The following is a 21,259-nucleotide window of genomic DNA, read 5'->3' on the forward strand; positions in this document are numbered from 1 at the left end:
ACCAAATGACCTTTCGCAAATAACGAAGGTCAAATAGTTGAGAAGAGGAATTGTAAAGGTTATACGCAAGGTAATCACAAAACTTTTATATTATAAACATTTGGGTTTAACCTTTTAAATTGCTTAAAAATACCACTGAAATTTATAACAAGAAGAATTTGAAATTAAGAGAATGAATCACCATAATTTGTTAGCTTTAGGAGTCTGAAACCTAAATTTAGGGTCTTTATTTACTGGACCTACCTAACCAAAAATTCCTGCCACAAATAGGGTGTATTCTCGTGATGTCATCATTGCTGTAGTGGAAGGCTAGTGTCATCCCCCTTTCCCCCATAACTATCTACCTTAGAGAAATGTCCGCCTTCTTCTAGTGAATACTACCTATATGCTTGTGACCTGTTATGAATATCAGTGTTTGTTTAAAATTTGTCATCGGTAGCGGTAGGTACTAAATTTAAGCCCTTTGGAAACTGCTGGACAATGTGGCGTTGATGGATACGTCTTTCGTAAGATAAACGTATAATTACGTTTTATTAAAATAATAATCTTTAAAATCAATTCATAGTTTTTTTTTTGGAAAATGGTAGATTTAAATATACGGATTTGATCATGAATAAAAAGTATAATAATCAAATAATAATCAGCTAGGCTAATACCCAAGGCACTACCTTAGGCCTAAGTCACCTAGCGATTTTTGAAGCCATTAATCCAGGTGGCCGGGTTACAATGCGTAGGAGGGCGGTGGAAAGCCCTGCATGCCACGCGAGCCAACAGCTCCCTACGCTAACTATTACCGTTAACCTCAACACGTTTTTATGGAAGGGGAATAAAAATTTCTCTTTGAGGTATTCAAAACGGATATAGGCTTTAACTTAAATACTTCCCAAATATTGGTTTACTCACTACACAAATAATTGAAAGACCGCAAGTCTTTTGTTAATATAACGATTTCAAAATATCGTGTAGCTTATTTTGGTAGCAGCAACGAATAAAGTAATTTTTTGAGTTTTTTTATGGCTAGCGTGGAACGACCAGCCTTTCCCCCGGGGAAAGAAAGAGCTGATTGGATGAAAGGTAATGACGTTTCCAGTTCCGAATTGCGAGGATGAAATTACATCATCAGCCTCTATCCCTCGGCAGTTTTATCCGCTTGATCAGTTTAAATTTCAGTGGTCCACAGTGTAATATAGCTAACAATGTTCGGACCAATGCTGAATTTATTGAGTTTTTTCATTTTCCTCTTTCCATAAAAATTTGTTGAGGTGAATGGTACTATAAGTGTAGGCAGCTGTCGGCCCTAGTGGCACGAAGGCCTACGACCAAATACCTACGCAATATAACCTAGTCACCTGATTAAATGGTATTAAAAGTGGAAAGTTGGCTTGGTAATTAGACAAACTAATAGTTATTATTCTTATTTCTAAGGATTTTAAACATGAAGAAGTGACTACCTAATTTTACTAGTTAAAGCCTGACTTCTCTTTCCGTGTGAAAACTCTAGTACCCAACCTCGGTTGGTCGAACTCTATTAACACAAAATCTAAAAGCAAACCCTCTACAATCCCAACTTACTACAACGAATAACAAGTCAAAACTACCCTACCCAAACTTTACTTGTACATTCTTGATTTTAAAACTTAACTTGATAAAATACTCCAAGCTGTTTTTAAATTAACCATTCCATAAAATCTGAGAATTCGAATTGGACATCTAACAAAATCAATATCGTTAAATCAGAAAACGAGTCGTATATATTCTTTCGATATACTTCTTATAAGCAACCGAATCTCTCAGTTTTGGCGAGTGTTCTATTCACTTAAATTTAACCGGTTAATATGAAAATGCGATTATCAAAGAAAGAGAGACAAGCACTAGTAATTTATATTCCTGGTATGTATTTAAAAGCATAAAGGCAGCAATGCCCAGAGTAATGGATCAATTTAACCTTTAAGTGTCCCACGTGCTCCCGTTCGGAGCTGTCACGCCAATAAACGGCCGACGCCCACCAGATTTCGTCTCGAATATTAACTGAGATTCGCTCGCAGTTCTTATTACGTAAGACTGCACCTTAAGGCCAGACTGAGGATTCGGCGAAGCGCGAGACAGATGTCCAGTTTTTAAAAGGTTTTAAGATGGATTTTCCTTCTCGGCCCCCCTCGACCACTCCCCGAGCGAGAAATCGGCTTCTTCGCCCTTTTCCTAAAAATAAATCGATTGCGAGAATTTTAAGGTTCGGACACCCGGGACAAGTACAATCCCTCAATGACAAGAAACGCTCGCAGCCAGTAGTTTCAAAATCTCTCAAACTAATCAGATGGAAACCTTAACTTTTCCATTTTCGTTTGACGACTTAAACAATATTTGCTGCTTGATAACATAAAAAAAAGTTTGCGGTAGCGTTTAAAGTGGCTTCAGTTAATTTAGCGAGAGGTCTCGAATCTCAGAAATCGCGAAATCAGGGTTTAAATTTAGAATTGAAGATGTTGTTTCTCAATTTTAGATTTTCTTTAGGTAATATGCATTGAGTTGGCAATATTAATCTAGAGATCCAATCAAATCTGTTCCCCGCGAAACAAGTTTTTAAAAAATACGAATGTGCCGTCTGCTCTAAAATGACGAGCAAACGTTATCATATGACCCGTGGCGCCATCCATTATTTTGAAGAAAAACATTTTTTTTTGCTTGAAAACGCGTCCTATTTGAACGAATCATTGAGAGATAGACGGCGCCACGGGTAGAATGATAAAGTTTTCTCGTCATTTGGGAGCAGACGGCAGTATTCTTATTTTTAAAAACTTGTTTCGCGAAATACTGAAATCCGACGTTTAGATTGGACATCTAGATTAATATTCCCAACTCAATGGTAATATGTACAGAAATGACATTGAATCGAAAAAGCCAAAAAGCCTACTTATAAAACTGAGGTAGCTTTTGTCAATTTTAATTTATATACTCCACTCTTTGTGCGTGGCTAAGTAAATTCAGTGGTGTAGTCTTAAAACAAAAAGAACCGGGGCGCTACCTGGGTACTGCAAACTTCGATTTCGCGCGTAATCGAAATTGGCTGTACTGGCAGCTATAAATGTACGTCCAACTTCGATTTTTAGCGTGATCGAAGCTGTCCGTACCTAGGTAACGATTTGAAATTGTTATGGTAGTTTCCTTTCAAAACGGCATCGGTGTGTATTGAGAATTTTCAATACCGAAATACCGGTTTTGGAAAACCGTAACGGTATTGGATGCACTACTTCAGCTTATACGAATTTACAATTTTGGTGTCACATTTAATAAATTAAAAAAAGTCCATATAGTTATTGATTTTATTTCTAACATTTTTTAAAAACCATTGAGAGCTATTATTTTTTTACAACTTCAATGATTTTTTACTCAAAATTAATTATTGAGATACCTGATGTTTAAAGCAACTGTCGGCTCTATCATTGCCATCTGTATTATGAAAAGTCCCCTGTTATTAGAGATGGCCATGAATCTATCCGATTCTTTGAAAAACGCCACTTTACTGGAGAGCGTGGAGCCATCTATTAATGGGAACGGAAGCTTAAATTCAAAATAGCGAAACAATAACGTCGCCAGAGAGCCATTATAGAGTATTATATTTATACCACTTTTACTCTACTTAGTGAACTTTAACCTAAATTATATATCCCATATAAAATATATTGTAAACAAGTACTATAATTGAAGTTATTGACAAATTTACAAACGAGCCAATCAACGCGAAGCATACTTTTAAGTCCCGCCTTTTGGGTCAAAATGTAGCTTCAGCATCTTGTTTTGATTTCGACGCTAGCGACATCTGTTGAAAAAAGCGCTACTTCACCTAGAGCCGACACTTGCTTTAACGTAATAAAGTCACGGTTTACAAGTTCAACCTCCTTTGTTACCAAAGTAAGTTTAGGGAATGGTTGGCTCGCGTGGCATGAAGGGCTTGCCACCACCATCCTACACATTAAAAACCCGCCACCTGAAATAATGGCTCTAAAAATCACTCGATGACTTGGGCTTAAGGCGGTGCTTTGGAAATTAGCTTAGCTGATTATTAAATCAAATAAATAAGTTCTATTTTCATGGTTATAACAATATGGTATTTATTTAAACTTGGTTGAGATAATATTAAGCATTTCTGCTAATCCATTTCACTAATTTCCTTAATTTAAATCAAATCGACCCAGCGCCTCATTGGTTCCGACGCGACTGAAGCAAACGTAAGTGGCGTTTTTAATTCCCCCTGTAGGAAACCTGTACTCAGTTGCAGTTAAAGAAGGCAAAATATCTAGTACATTTGGCGGAAAGATACTAGCACGAATTTCCGGTAAGGCGTCAGCGGGAATTTCGAATTTCGCCTATTTTCTGTTGAATTCCTAAAGGTTCCTACGCGTGTTATATAAATCCATTTTAGAAATTCCTATAGCGTATATTTAAAAATAATCAATACATATTTAATGTAAGCTTCATTAAAGTGAATTTTTAGTATTATGGGCTCCTAAACAATCATCAAATCACACGCTCGTCAACGTGGTAATCTCGGCGTTACCCGTTCTATACTTACCCTGGACTCACCAAACGGAATTTTTTTGTTATGCCTCACTTGTAGTACTGTTTTTAAATATCACCTATGTTACTAAATTAATTGTAACCCGGCCACCTGAATTAATGGCTTCAAAAGTCGCTCGATGACTTAGGCCTAAGGTGGTGCCTTGGGTATTAGCCTAGCTGATTATTATTATTATTATTATTATTATTATTTTACTTTAAAATATAACGCGATAGACGGTATTTTCCAAAATTATATAACGCGCGGGTGTATTTAGAAATTCTACTGTAAAATTGCGAAATTCGAAATTCCCGCTGACGATTTACCGGAAATTCGTGCTAGTATCATTCCGCCAAATGTACTAGATATTTTGCCTTTCTTAACCTACAACTGTGTATAGACCATGATTTGCGTGGAACAACTAAGCTTTAAGAAATACATTCTGAATTAAAGTGATCAAATTCATAATAATATTCTAAGCTTCCATTTCTTATAAAAATAAGCTATATTTATAACCTGTATAGCAACAGACCCTTTTAACAGGTATGCAGGTAATTTTAACCTTATGTGAGGACTGTGGCTAGCCCTGCCGCAGATAACCACTAACTATCACTTTAAAACCTCTGCAAATTTCATACAAAGAGGAAACCGAACCATATACGTTTCGAGTTTTCACCCAAGGACACCCATGGATCGAACCCGGGCTCCTCTTGCTGCGAGACGAAAGTGCTTACAGCTTTGCCACCCTGCCATATGACGACAATCGCGAAAAATATTCTCTTTAGGAGTATCATATTTATAAGCAAAATTCACCTGCGCAGACTAAACCTAATATTTAAACCGCGAATGCTTCCTTGGTTTCGATAAAGGACAGGAATACATCGCGGCTGTCCTTTTGAATTTGATCCTTTTCCTTCAGGGTGGTAAATATTATTAAAAACTCAATTTGAAAAGATGAAGAGGCTCGCGGAGGCGAGGTTTAACCAGCGCTCTTCGGCTCTCCTCACAATAGAAAAATATATCTTCCGCGGATGCGAGAGATGGCGCATTATATCGAAAGCCGAACCGACACGTTTTCTAAAACCCTGGTCTAGCACTCTAGCCATCGTCCTTGGTCGGAAAAGGATTTTAAGACGAACATGCTAAACATTTTAGCGACAAAATCCTCTTTTGCATATTCCTGAAAATAAGCTTCGGCCGCGGAAACCGAACAAAAGGATTGAAATCCAAGCCGCTTCCGTTTCACATTTCTTTCTCTCTCTTCGGAACCTCTAGAAGTTCGTTGCAAATACTTTCAAGGCAAGCACAGCGCTGGCCACCCTCAGCTCATTTTCGAGCAGCGTGAAGCAATTGGAGACTGCATGTACTGTAAAATTTTGGCTAGTGAGATCGGTTTTTTAGATATTATTATCGAATAACGTGATTATTTCGAATATAGCAAATATTTCGAATATAGAAAATATTTCGAATATAGCAAATATTTCGAATATAGCGAATATTTCGAATATAGCAAATATTTCGAATATAACGAATATTTCGAATATAACGAATATTTTGTAGATAGCGAATATTTCAAATAAAGTAAATATTTTGAATAAAGCAAATATTTGAAATATAACGAATGTTCGAATATAGCGAATATTTCGTGTATAGCGAATATTTCATGTATATCGAATATTTCAAATAAAGTGAATATCTCGAATATAGCGAATATTCCGAATATAGCGAATATTTAGCTAGTCACAAGCTTTTCCAAATTTGAGCTGGCCAAAAATCTAACTTAATTTATTATAATATAGTATTCAGCTAGGCCATTACAATGAAACATGTAACTCTGCAGGCTCGACTCTGATTCCCTCCAAATCGCGAATGTGTACACTGCATCACGACTCGAAACATACCATATATATGTTCGTAATGAATATAAAATGTAAGAATTACACATTAAAGGGATATGTACTTATGTATCAATCATATTTTCTGGATGTCATAGTTTTAGAAACAATATTACGTGTTTCCACGTGCACAATCTGTTTTCATTCGAAACATCTTTTTTCAAAATAAGCTGGAACCTGCGAAGGGAAGTGTTTCCTGATCTTAGTGAAACATGATTAAGTTTATTATTAAATTGCATGATATAAATATTTTAGGTCATCTTAGTCAAACGATAAAGCAGTTTATTATTGAATTTCAAAAGAGCATTTTTAAGTCGTCTATTTGAACAAAATACAATATTTAGTAGGTTTCTATTAACACTTTATTAGTGGTTAAGGGTGCTGGTCAATCATCTCTTAAGAGATATCTTAAACTTCAACCATTATGTATTGTTTGATTTAACTAAGTTTGAAAGCTCAAAAAGGAGACAAATATGACCACACTTTCTTAAAAAGAGAGCAAGAAATAAAAATAAACGAAATAATTTATGAGCCTATCTGAGACAAAGACAAAATCGAAAGAGCATGTGAGTAAATTGTACTCATTAAGAGTGAGCGGCGAATGAGCTGAGCGTACTATATAAGAAAATGCCCAATCAGTGGTCTCTCGGATTCGTAAGTGAAATAAATTACGGAGTAGCGTTTTCTCAGGATTGTCACCCGCCAGTATTTCACCTCGTTAGTGAGGGCTTTCTATTGTCATGCGCCTAAAAGAAATCGCAACGGCTTTATGGAAGATAAAAAGGTGAGTTATTTGCTTGACGAAAAGGAAGTGAATTTTATGCTCTACCCCGCGGTGCCGGAGATTTTCGAAGAATCGAGTGAAGGATATTGAAAAGATTAGCCCAAAAGGCCTCAAACATTTTAAAGGAAACGCTCTGTGAGCCTTTTTCAAATGGAAATCGGAAGAGAAGTTCGCGAACAGATTTCTGTAATAGCTCAATTTCCTCGTTTTTCAAGCTCACTTCCACTCCAATTCCATTTTCGGAAAAGTATTTCACAAACGTTACCCTACTTTTTTAAAAATAAATTTAATACTCTGATATTGTTTTTTTTTATATCCTTTATATTTATTTTTCCGAAAGAAAAATTTTTTTTTGGTTTACGCCTTACGGTGTTTCTAATTCTTTGGCAACCAGTCTTGGCCTAAGTAAGCTAGCGATTTTTAATTCCATTATTCTGGATGGACGGGTGACAATAGGTCGTAAAGAAGTAGCCAGCCCTTCACAACACGTGAGCCTATAGCTCCCAACACTCACTATTACCGTAACCTCAACAGGATTGTATGGAAAGGGAAACTATATTACTCGGGGGAAAACCCCATTATCCAGTGCGGTATAGAACTTTTAAACTCAAAGCAGTGAGAGCTGTTCCGAGTTTTCACCCAACCCACAAGATGGGACTAAGATCAAAGTATCTTTTTCCATCAGCTGTGAAATATATATCGTTAGCTTCACCATTGAAATTGGACAGATGCATAGTCAGTGGCGGACTGGGTCTAATATTTTGGGCTGCCAGAAGAAAAGGGCCCCAGCTTTAACAACTATAACTCTATCGTGTTTGAAGGGCCCACTTCATGAACGGTCCGTGGGGCCCACCTGCCATCGGGCAGGTTCACTCTATGGCCAGTACGCCACTGTGCATAGTAGATTTATCGCAATCCTATTTTAATATTCGGGCCAATCGGTGGAATTGTGGGGTATATTTTAATAATCAATCTTGGCAGTTAAAAATGTAATTAAATATACTTTTACTCAACTACTTCTTTCGCACGAACTTATAGTTGCATTGCAGATTCAGTTATACTTTGCTAATAGCATAAATAACGTGATACTTATAAGTGTGTTAATTCGTAATGATCCCCGAAATGATTTTTAGAGTAATTGCGCAATCTAGACTTACGAGGAGACGACCCGAGGTGGTTCTCACCGATTTGGTTCAAAGTTGGGGGATTGTTAGACCTAGATGAATAAAAACCATTTTGGGTGAATTCGAGCTAATAGGTTGAAATCTTAGGTATAATACAAAATATTTGTAAAACTTATGCCGTGATAACTGCCATATATTTTCACCGATAAATCTTAAAATTTCTACATTACATTATCTGAACGATATAAACAGATTTTTAGATTTCGATAGAAAAACGACGCCATTTTAAGAAATGGCGGATACAAATATAAATCATGGTGCAATAAGTTAGGTAATTTGTATCAGATTAACCTAAGATTCTCTACGTTACATTATCTGCCCGAATGAATTCGTACTATAGATTTTTATAGAAATCCGACACCATTTTGGAAAATGGCGGATTTCAATAAAACTCATCGTGCGATAAGTTCCGTAAATATTCGTCGATTAATCAGAAATTTTCTACGTTTCATTATCTGCCCGAGTTAATTAGACCTATGGGTTTTCCAATAATAATCCGACGCCATTTTGAAATATGGTGGATATAAATATAACTTATGATGCGATAACTGCCGAAATTATTTGTCGATTTACGTGATATTTTCTACATTACATTATCTGATCGAAAAAATAAGCGCCTTACACTGTGATAGAAATATGACGCCATTTTACAAAATGGCAGATATCAATATCTCATAATGCGATAACTGCCGAAATTATTTGTCCATTAATTTGAAATCTGCCGTATGCAAAATATCGCATAACAATATATCTATTGATTGTTATTAGAAAAATTATCGATTATCAATAATTTCCAGAGGTATCAATAATTTCCCGAGTTACCAATAATTTCCCAAGTACCAATAATTTCCCGAGTTACCAATAATTTTATTTATGTTATTTTACATAGACTTTTTCTTATTTTATGTTGTCAAAAACATTTTTGGTTGCCATGGCAATACGGAAGCCCAGCGTAACTTTTCCCTTTAACGGGTTTCATGTTACATCTAGGTCTAACAATCCCCCATCTTTGAACCAAATCGGTGAGAACCACCTCAGGTCGTCTCCTCGTTAGTTCATCACATAGACCCCAATGTCTAAAATATTCCCGTATAACGAAAAACTACTGCCAAAGACGATATTATACTTTTGGGTTCGGTTGCAAATCTAGACTGGAGCTAGCTGGGAGTGTCATTGTTGAAAAAGTTCGGTTGCAAACTTAACATTGAAACAATTGGAGTTGTCATACTTATAGTTTTATGTTACTTATTGTAATAGTTAAATACTTTAAGAATGAAAACAAATAGAAAAATTTAAAATTTGAAATAATCTTCATCCATATTTTGTGGTTTGCATAGGATTGCTTCAATAAAGGGAGAGTAGACCAATTAAATTACAATAAGCCTTTTTAATTAACGTAAATCCACCTAGTGACCAACACGAGAAGCAGAAGCTTAGTTTAAAGTAAAATTTTTGTCTATTAAGCTGACGTTGTGTGTTTTAGAATAGCAAATCACCCGCTTCGCAGACGAAATGTAGCAAATAGGCGAGTTCCTCGAGGCTCGCGTTGTCCACTACGTGGTTCGATATGAACTGAAAATGCTAATTAATGTCCTTACCAAGAATGTATAGATTTTGGTCTATTTCTTCACCTATAGTCGAAGAGGTGACAATTTTGCAGCTGAAACCGTTGGTTAATTCGTAGGTGTCTAATGTTTGATCTCACGTTACAATCCAATTATCGTTTAATCTCCGTTTCAGTATTGGGCACCCACACTCGTTTTAGAGCTCAGTTAAGGAGTTTCCATTTGAAACGTGAGCCGTTAAATTATCAGTGAGTAACACGAGATGAGATAACCCTAATTTAAAAGAAGCTAATTTATTACGTATAATCTATTACTTTAATAACGTGATAAAGGTACTACATAATTTTGTATTTCCTCATAGTAAGCAGCTAACTTTGTACCGATGAAGCTATATTAATTAAGATTAATATTGGGTTCTATGGGCTAGCATTTTTAATAATTGTTCGACTACTACAAGTTCAGTTGTATTATTTACCCCTACGCTTCCCAAGGGAAATATAAATACAGAGCTTGGAAGTGCAAGCTACCCTTCTAAAACGTTAAAAACGACTCGATGGTGAAGGATGACGGAAAAAATACGTGTTAGGCCTAACGGATCATTTTGGCGTCGAAGAGAAAAATTCTCTTAGGCCTAACCGAGATTTTTGTGTCGTCATCGATAGAGCTGCTACATTCGCTTATCAGCAGGCACCTAGATTCGGCAAGAACAATACGAATTTCTTGTTTCATTTGATTTTTCCTAAATGAGTTAGCCGGAATGTCCATTTTCTTTAGATAATAGAGATAGCTTATCTGAAAAATAGCATTTTTCAAAATATAATAATATTTAACATGGATTAAGATTTCGTTGTTTCACTGTATACCACTCCTTGTTTAAAAAAAATAATCGACCGGGTAGCCACAAGTATCTAAATATTTCAAATCTATCCAGCCCCGGCACATTATTGCAGTGATATTCCAAAATCTCCACCTACGAATTTTGGTAGAGAATGGCAACACCCATTGGTAGGTGATGGAGAAGGGTAGAGAATGGCAACACCCATTGGTAGGTGATGGAGAAGGGTAGAGAATGGCAACACCTATTGGTAGGTGATGGAGAAAGGTAGAGAATGGCAACGCCTATTGGTAGGTGATAAGGAATGGTAGAGAATGACAATGAATATTGGTAGGTGATGGAGAAGGATAGAGAATGGCAACGCCTATTGGTAGGTGATAGAGAATGGTAGAGAATGACAATGAATATTGGTAGGTGATGGAGAAGGATAGAGAATGGCAACGCCTATTGGTAGGTGATAGAGAATGGTAGAGAATGGAAACACCTATTGGTATGTGATAGAAAATGGTAGAGAATGGTCACGCCTATTGGTAGGTGATGGAGAAGGGTAGAGAATGGCCACGCCTATTGTTCGGTGATGGAGAAGGGTAGAGAATGGCCACGCCTATTGGTAGGTGATAGAGAATGGTAGAGAATGGAAACACCTATTGGTATGTGATAGAAAATGGTAGAGAATGGTCACGCCTATTGGTAGGTGATGGAGAAGGGTAGAGAATGGCCACGCCTATTGTTCGGTGATGGAGAAGGGTAGAGAATGGCCACGCCTATTGTTCGGTGATGGAGAAGGATAGAGAATGGCAACGCCTATTGGTAGGTGATAGAGAATGGTAGAGAATGGAAACACCTATTGGTATGTGATAGAAAATGGTAGAGAATGGTCACGCCTATTGATAGGTGATGGAGAAGGGTAGAGAATGGCCACGCCTATTGTTCGGTGATGGAGAAGGGTAGAGAATGGCCACGCCTATTGGTAGTTGCTGGAGAAGGGTAGAGAATTTCCACGCCTATTGGTAGGTGATGGAGAAAGGTAGAGAATGGCAACACCTATTGGTAGGTGATAAGGAATGGTAGAGAATGACAATGAATATTGGTAGGTGATGGAGAAGGATAGAGAATGGCAACGCCTATTGGTAGGTGATAAGGAATGGTAGAGAATGACAATGAATATTGGTAGGTGATGGAGAAGGATAGAGAATGGCAACGCCTATTGGTAGGTGATAGAGAATGGTAGAGAATGGAAACACCTATTGGTATGTGATAGAAAATGGTAGAGAATGGCCACGCCTATTGGTAGGTGATGGAGAAGGGTAGAGAATGGCCACGCCTATTGTTCGGTGATGGAGAAGGGTAGAGAATGGCCACGCCTATTGGTAGGTGATGGAGAAGGGTAGAGAATGGCCACACCTGGGGGTAGGTGATAGAGAATGGTAGAGCATGACATTGCCTATTGGCAGGTGATAGAAAATGGTAGAGAATGACAACGCCCATTGGCAGGTGATATAAAATGGTAGAGAATGACAACGCCTATTGGTAGGTGATAGAGAATGGTAAAGAATGACAACGCCTATTGGTAGGTGATGGAGAAGGGTAGAGAATGGAAATATACTATTGATAGGTGATAGAGAAGGGTAAATAATGGTAATGCCAACACATTTAACTTAAGCTCTAAACTTGAATGAGACTAATACTACCTGAATCGCTCTAAAAGACCAGAATTAATTTATAATGAGCATGAGCGGCTTCTGAGCCGAGCCTGAGATTTGTAACTATGCCCACTTACTCTACCCTGCGAGCTCAGAAAACCCAATCATTCCAAGGTCTAGATATGGTTGCGCCTCAGGTAATCTTGTAAATCCTACAGAGTGTACAGTTACTATAGACTGATTAGAAATGTTAGGCCCTACTTACAAAGTTCATGCCAAAGTTTTGGAACTTCCGGCTCAGAGTAAATGAATAACATCAAGCTATAAGATATAGCCAACGGAAAGAGACATTTGAAAGTTAATAAAAACTCCGGAAACAATGCATTTTCTTTTCTTTTTAAATATTTAAACGCATGCAAGGCAAATATAGTTAAAACAAAATCGATATTTCTTGTAATAAGTTCTGTTTCTCTAACCACGTTTGGGTTATAAAATATTTTTAATCTGCTGATTTATTACACCAAAGTTACTTTCACTTTCCTGTATGTTTCATTGACTGTCTCTTTAATTTTGCATTAACAGTCAACTTTAACCTTTAATTCATTGCCCCCTTTAACCTTTCATTTAATAATAATAATCCATTCCCTTTGCTTTTATTTTTTCATTATCTTTATTTTTATAAGTTGTGTCATTTTTATCATCAACAGTGGCGTAACTAGGAACTCTGGGACCCCCCCCCCCCCGCGAAAAACGACTCGGGGGCCCTTTTAAATAGCACCGATTTTAATCATAAACGTTTGGGGGCCCCCTAGTTCTCAGCCCCCCCCCCACGCCACGGGGTCTGCGGGGGCGCTATTTACGCCACTGATCATCAATTATTCATTCTTTTTTATTTAAAATTCTCAAGTACTTAATTATTTTAAGCTTTAAATTAAAACATTCGATAAAACTACAAAAGAATTTACTAGCGTGATCATATCCAACAACTTATCAGGTTATGTGAGTTCAACAACATTTAATCATTTCAACCACGAAACTTAATTGACCAAATATTACAAAAATGATTAAATATGATATAATTCTTCCTAACTTGGAAAAAATTGTATTATCAAGTAAATAAATTTAACCATATAATATGACCGTAGTTTCGTAAATGTAGAACTTTCAGTTCCAGTTTGGTCCTCGGAGGAATCATGTTGGACATATTTCTCACGACCAGTTTCGTTGGGACTAATATCTCGGCAGAAGGCCAGAGCGTATCGTGCAGTTTCGCAAAGTTTAGAAATGGGGCTCTAGAGGTGAAAATATGAGAAAATATAAATCTAATATACCAAAACCAACGATGTACAGGGTGTTTCAAAAGGTTATGCAAAAATTTGAAGAAGTTGTTAGGGGTGACCTGAGGAGTATGCCCGTTTTTTTCCCATTTTCCTACGATGAGTTAAAAGAGCGCCAGAGAGCTTCAAAGTGTGGCCTACTAGCCCCGGAAGTAGGCTGCAACAAGCGCGAAACCAAGCAGCAGCGAAATGCGAACATTCAGGTTTGGGTTCGTGTGATTGGTGAAAAAGGACTTTGTAAACAAATAGAGGTAGCCAGCTCGATTGCGCCCTCTATCGAATATTTGAAAACTAGTCAAGATATTTTGATAAATATTTTAACTTAATATGGAGTAAAATAGGAAATAAAATAACTGTGAGAAAAATTAATATTTAAGACAATATAATACATACACTTAAGCTGTTAGTGTTAATAGTTGGGGTGGATTATTAGTGCTGAAGCCTTAAAAACTGTGTAACTAATGTTATCAGCGTACCTTCAAAATATTTTTATTATAAAAGAGGGTAATCAGAATGGTTTAGAAATTTGAACGAGACAACGTCCGGATTACTTAAATGTTCGCGAAATTGAATTATTTAAAATCGGTTACGCGTGTGTTTAATTCAGCGACTAATGACATTGAACACGAATCCTAAGTAAATTTAAAATATTTCCTAAACCCGGGTACACGACGAAAATAAATTGAAGTAACCAGCGTAAAAAAGTAAACTTAAACCGTATTTAAAGTCCCTGCTGCTTGTTTTTGTGCTTGTTGCAGCCTACTTCCAGGGGCTAGTAGGCTGCACTTTGAAGCTCTCTGGAGCTCTTTTAACTCATCGTAATAAAATGGGAAAAAAACAGGCATACTTCTCAACTCGCCTCTAATAACTATTTCAAATTTTTGCATAACCTTTTGGAAACACCCTGTATATAAGTTATTTCGCGAATCTCTTCAAACGGATTTCTTGAAAAATTTATACAACCTAGACTTTGGATATAAAATATGTACAACTATATCAAATATATAAAAAAATATATGTATAATGTATGGAAATGAATGAGAAATCGATGTATATGTAAAATAAATTGTCTTTTGGAAATGTTACTGGGTCATGCGGATTTTATTGGTAGATTATAAATGATCAAAGAAAGAAATACAAATAACCCGACTCTGCCTAGTACGATTAATGCCCTTTGGCTTTTTATCGAAATACGCGCGACTATCTTGAAATTGCCAATTGAAATCGAACGGACATTTGTCTCTAGGAATTGTAATATCTTTGGGAAATACAAAGCAGGTAGGCTTTTGCATTTGTGGCGGAATTGTTTGGATCTTAATGAATGCCGGATTATATGGGTATATAATAAAAGGATTTTGACCCCGGGATAGTATCAAGCAGTTCGTGTGATCCACCACAGGAATTTCTAATTGGGACAGTTCCCGGTTGTATTTATAAGTGTACCCGCGAATGTTATCTTAATTCCGGTACATTTTTTCAACTGCGCAATATTTAAAAGCTATAATTAGTGTTAAAATGAAAGAGATAATAATAGAAATATTGGTCTCTTGATCACGACCCCAAGTTAATTTCATTACATATATTAAATAACTGATGTACTGAATTAATTAAGAAATAATAAGGAATATTTAGAAATACGAGTCAAATTCAGATTCTATATACTAAGCTAGGAATAGAACGAGTCGAAATATATAAATGTGGAATTTTAAAGTGCGATTCCAAATTGATGTACTTAAAATATGGTGTTATAATATTTCGATTCAATAGTTGTTTACTTCTTACTTTCCAATAGTGTTGTAAGTCGGAAAATTTCCCGCTCGGAAAATTTTCGGGAAAATGACCGAGGCCTTTTTCCGGAAACTTTTCGTATTTTTCCGAAAAAAATAAAAAAAAGTTCTCATTCCATGATTAGTCTAATATATTGTTTGCAAATTTAAATAAAGCGGCATTTTCGCCTAATTTTTTCGAATCTGAAAGTAAAACTAAACCTCTAGACTAGTTCAAACTGATTAACAATGTAAAACTATTAATGTTTTGTAGTATGTTTACTGATATTAGACATTTTATATCGATAAAAAGTTAAAAACATTAAAAATCCTTAAAAATAAATTTATGTTTAAATTTTTTATTTTTCCGATTTGCGGAAACATTTCCGCTTTCCGCAATTTGAAAAATTTTCCGTAAATTTTTCCGCATTTTATTTTTACGGAAAATTAACAACACTACTTTCCAATAACACTCAGGAAATTAGAAACAACGTGTTATAGATATATTTATTACCACTTGCAAGGTTTATATTAGTATCTGAGGCTAATATGCGTGGCAGAAGGAGTATTGATTTCCGTGCGATTCCGCGCCGCAAGGACATTTCGCCGCTTCACTTTTTAATAATAATATAATAATCAGCTAGGCTAATACCCAAGGCACCACCTCGTTATCCAAGCGTAATTTGGTGGCATAAAGACCAAGGCCTACGCTACGCTCGTAATCAAAGAGACGTTTTCAAGTACGCCGCGCGTTAGTAGGCAAATTAAACCCGTGACGTATTTATCAAGGATTGATTCGCCCGCATAAAATCAACAGAACGGTTTTATTATTTTCATGGATACCAAACTTGGGCCATGTCATGTTACATCTGTTTTTAGAAAAATTCTTTTTTTTTTAACTTATGACAATTCTATGAAATTTCCAAAAAAAAATAAAACTACAGAGTTACAGAGTGTCCAATTGTTCTATTCAATCAATTTTTATCATTTTAGAGCCAAAGCTATAGAATTGAATTTAATCGTATTTAATGCATGATTTTATACGAGGGTGGTCTTACACAGAATTAATGTTGTTAATTTCCCGGAAAAATGAAATACAGCAATTTTCCGCAAATCAGAAAAACAAATTGAAATGTAAATTACTTTTTAAAGGTTTTTAATTTTTTCAAATTTTATCGATATAAAATGTCTAATATCAGTAAACATACTACAAAACATAAAGTGTGTTACATTGTTAATCAGTTTAAACTAGTCTGGAGGTTTAGTTTTACTTTTAGATTCGAAACATTAGGCGAAACTGTCGATTTTTACCTCTCCGAGGGGACAAAGTCCCCTAGGAGGGGTTATACAACGACCGTGTCTGTCTGTGGGTCTGTGGGTGGGTCTGTGGGTGGGTCTGTGGGTGTGGCTGTCTGTCAGGACTGCGAACGCGTTCGCATTTTCGGTACAAAGTGTAATCACTGCGTACGCAGTTTCTCAAAGGGTTGGCAAAACCACCGTGTGACGGTGAGCGTTAACGGATGCATTTGCGGTTTGGTTTGGATGGTGTTTTTTCGCTCACCGTCGTGACGGTTTGGTGTATTACTGTTTTTGTAATGTTTATGCGTAGGTTGTGAGTGTTGAATTTGTTGTGTTTGTGTTCTGATGGATGTGCATGTTGAGTCTGTTGTGTTTATATGGGCGTTTTCTCTCCAACTTCTTCTTAATGACTTTGGGACGGACCGAGTGCTGAGTGTAATGCTACCTCTCAACGTCCAATGGCAGGGTTTCCACCAGTTGTACACGGTATTCGTCTTAGTATCAATTTGCGATCGCATCGGGCGGGATTTGAACCCGAGACCTCCTGATTGACAGGCGGACGTTCTACCACAGAACCACCGACACTTGTTACGCCTTATTGAAAATTAGACCTTCAGCTTTATCGGAAGCGTATTTAATAGAGTACGAAATTTTGGTTTAATTGAAATAGAATTGAAATTGAAATTATTGCATCGAAGAAATTCTAATTTAGCGTTTCTCTATTGATTAAAAACAAATGCGCCACCCAAGTTTCGAACCCAGACCATTTGGCTTGGCAGTCGAGCGCTCTACCACAGAACCACCGATAGCTGCTTAGATTCACTGAAATTAAGACAGGCATCGTAAGCATAATAGGTAATAAAGTCTTTTTTTATTAATGAATTTATGAAGGCCTAATCTGGTATTTTTTAAAGGTTAAATCTTGTTTTAGCGCAGTCAGCCGAGATTAGAGGGTTAAAGGGTAGACCCTGTGGGTGGTCCACTTTCTTAACGACCTATATATAGTTCTGTTAATTCAAAGGAGATAATTTAACGTTAATTGCTTTAAGAGGTGGCGGTTAGTCAAGTGGCTCTCTGTGCTTTGTTGATGGTAAGGTTTTTGCTTGTTGTAAATACATTTGGTGTGGATATTTGGATATCTACGATTTCTAACGCAGTCAATGATTTCTTGGGTGTGCGAGTCATTATATGATATTGGAAATTGGACGGCATTGGTCTTTTTCATGTGGTATGCGTCAAAACGTCAACAGGAAGTGAACGAGTCGTCCACTACCAGATATCTACGGTATCTTCATCAAGGGCGAGTGTTGAAATAAAATGAGCGTTAAAGATGCGGCAAGTATTTCGTAAGCGAGTAATTCCAAAAAGCCTCTGTAGATATTTCTTTCATTAAAATTTGCTTCGTATTATATTTAACTGATAAACTTGTTCTGTAAAAGGGTTTAATTCAATTGTGCATTGTTATAGTACGTCTAACTTACTGTTGTAACTACTTAACTTATGATATTCTGAATAAATTAAAATTGGTCGTTTCGTCTCAATTATTTTAATTATAATTAAAATTTTATACCGGGCGGGATAGAAATGGGTTAATATTTTTAACAAATAACTCTAAATTGCGGAGATATATCTTTAAGGGTTATCTCGAGAAATTAATACCACTAGGGACAATTCTACCGAGGAGAGTTATATTTTGGCTTGCCAACTTGTTATTTTTGCAAACAATATATTAGACTAATGACGGAACAACACTATAATGAATAGTGATCTACTCATCGGTTTGGACCATCACTTGAGAGAGGTAGTTATTAAAACGTGCCCTATAATCCTTGGATGAAAGCACGGTGAAATTAACTAGTCACGTTAGAGAGATGTTATTTCGTTATCAATTTGGAAGACACATCTATAGAGAGAAGGACGGGTGTACAAGTCTAGAACTAGAATTGTTAATTTTACCTATGTCATCCAAGGTTTAAAAGGGCAAGTCGTCATTTAGAAGATACTAAATTTTTCGGCAAGCTTCGATTTTTCAACTATATAATGCTTTGTGGTCCTAGTTCCATATATAAATTCACTCCACCCAGAGAGTGGTTAGAATGACGTTACCTCTAACTGTTATCTTTTGGAACGTAGAAAGTAACTTATTAATTGAAATAACATATTCAAATGGTTTAAAAAAAACCCACGGTTTCCAAAGGTATCCCCTATACATTTAAGTCGAATGACCAGCTTATTAATTTCCTAGTCTTTCAACAAAAAAATGGATTTATTATGTTTTAGGGTAATTAATTTTTTTAGACAATCCACTATCTCATTGGTTAAGAAAATCTTACGAAGTTGACACATACGCCGAGGACGATGGTAAAATTATACCATGGTATCTCGCGGGTAGTTTCAACATATTCATAAATAAATAAATACTTACTTGGTATCCATATAAGAGCATTGAAGTTGAAGTTTAATTGTTCAAATATTATAAATGGTTTAAGCAGTGGTTTCCAAACATTTTCATAGTTGAACCTTTTCTATTTGAACGAAAATCCGGTAAATGGAGTCTGGTGGGTACTCGGGGTGATTTTTATATAAATAATTCTACCAACCCCTGGATTAATCTCGAGAAACTCTAGGGGTCCTTGGTATTATTTATAAAAAGTACCACGAAAAATTAGCGAAAGAAGTTTCTAACTAGAGGCTGACCACTCGGGCGGGCCCCTAAGCCAAGCTATGAACTTCTGATACTATCCCATCCACCACTTACCAATTTTGTATTTCACTGACGTTATTTAGGGTCTCGGTCTATAGTCTAAAGGCTACACTGTCTACTGGTTAGCGCAACTCTCTACCTAACCATTATCCAAGTGGGTCATGAAAATTTCGACTCGTTTTCTTTCCAGCCATAGTCAGCGTGAAATGAGTGTCGTGTGGTAACTTAATCTCCGTAACAATTAGAGTAATCCGCTTTTAACGACCTATCAAATTAATGACAAGCCAACTATTAAGCAATTAAGGCGGGCGATCTCCCCAATGAATTAGCTCCTTTTCACCCCGCCTTTCAACGGGCGAACAACAACCACGACTTCGTTATATCCCGAGTTGACTATTCAAGCTGCAACATTAACGATGCTAGTCTTCGATGTTACCTAAATAATGGCTTCTCTAGTCGTAATATCTCGTTTAATTAAAGATTCCCCAGCGCTTAATAACGCCCTGGCCACTGCGTCGTAAACCGGAAGTAATTACAGAGTTAAAAATGCGGGGAGAACTTATAGGCGTAGAATTAGAGTAGAAGGTTCATAGCGTTAAATTAAACTTTAATTGGAGAATAAACGTGAGCATTTGGTTAGGCAGTTTAATGAACCTTCGAAGCAAAAATCGATAATTTCATATGACATTTGGCCTGTACAAATTTATTACTATGCTTTAAAAGCTTCAAATTTAATAAACTTATATGTATTTGGAACTATTCTTTTAAATTCCTCCGCAATATATGGTAAATTTTAAAGTTATATATTTTTTAATATGGCTAAGGTAACCTACGTGATTAAAATATATTTCAAAATATAGAAATAGTAGAAATTGTGCATGAACAGAACTAACGATATACCATTGTTGCACTGTACACAAACAAGATAATGTTCAAACAGTCAAAGCATAAATTAATAAGACGGCATCTTTCTACTCCCTTTACATGATTTTTATTGTTTATTTCAAGGATTCAATTGTGAATATAAATCGTGGAGAACCATGGCGGCTTATATGTTCTTTGTCATTCTACTACTTATGGGAACTACGTTAGTGGCTGCATACGCTTCAAACGGTAAGTTTCAAAATTCTAACGCAAAAACTACGACTTGGCAAGTATTGTCACGTCAACGCCAAATTTGTTTTTCAAATTTGAAAATAATTAAAGACTACTTTTCCTGTCAAAGGCGGGTGACGCCATTTTAAACCCAAACTATGACCGTCGGAAGACTAGTTTCGGAGTGTTATTTTTGCGCTTAGGTTTATCAGGAATTCATCAAGGTAGGAGTATAGGATCTTGTTACAAGTATATTTTAGCGTTTTAAGTTAAATCTGTTGCAATTCCTCTGAAGCTAAATTTATCAAAACTACTGCCCTCTACCATGGCGCTACCTATCGAGCAAAGGCAAAACTAGATGAAGGTGGACAATAGAAAATGAAGATAAATATTAAAATATACATTTATTAATGTGTTTATATGCACCATAAGGAGAATGAATATTATGAGAAGTTGAGCTTCACCGGGGCGTGCTTCAATCGACGTCAGTTTTAGGGAACCTATGAGCCAATGATATACAAAGCTTAATTATTTGAATTCTGTAGGCAGAGGAGCTTACTGCTAGAATGTACGGGGCTTAGAACCAAAGCTTAAAAT

The 21,259-nt window shown here is 36.4% G+C and overlaps 1 protein-coding gene across 2 annotated transcripts in view; it reads left to right on the forward strand.

Annotated features, from left to right (window-relative positions):
- Nucleotides 1-21,259, forward strand: part of LOC149956657 (xibalbin-1-like) — a 78,378-nt gene that overhangs the window by 46,495 nt on the left and 10,624 nt on the right. For both annotated transcript variants that reach the window (XM_090164745.1, XM_090164744.1), the window contains exon 2: nt 20,576-20,680. In XM_090164745.1, the coding sequence (XP_090020871.1) occupies nt 20,608-20,680 (73 nt within the window). In that variant the 5' untranslated portion in view covers nt 20,576-20,607. The remainder of the gene's footprint in view (nt 1-20,575; nt 20,681-21,259) is intronic.

The sequence above is a fragment of the Leiobunum rupestre genome, chromosome 2, assembly GCF_980474605.1.
Source record: "Leiobunum rupestre chromosome 2, qqLeiRupe1.1.hap1, whole genome shotgun sequence".
In the NCBI taxonomy this organism is placed as follows: Eukaryota; Metazoa; Arthropoda; class Arachnida; order Opiliones; family Sclerosomatidae; genus Leiobunum; species Leiobunum rupestre.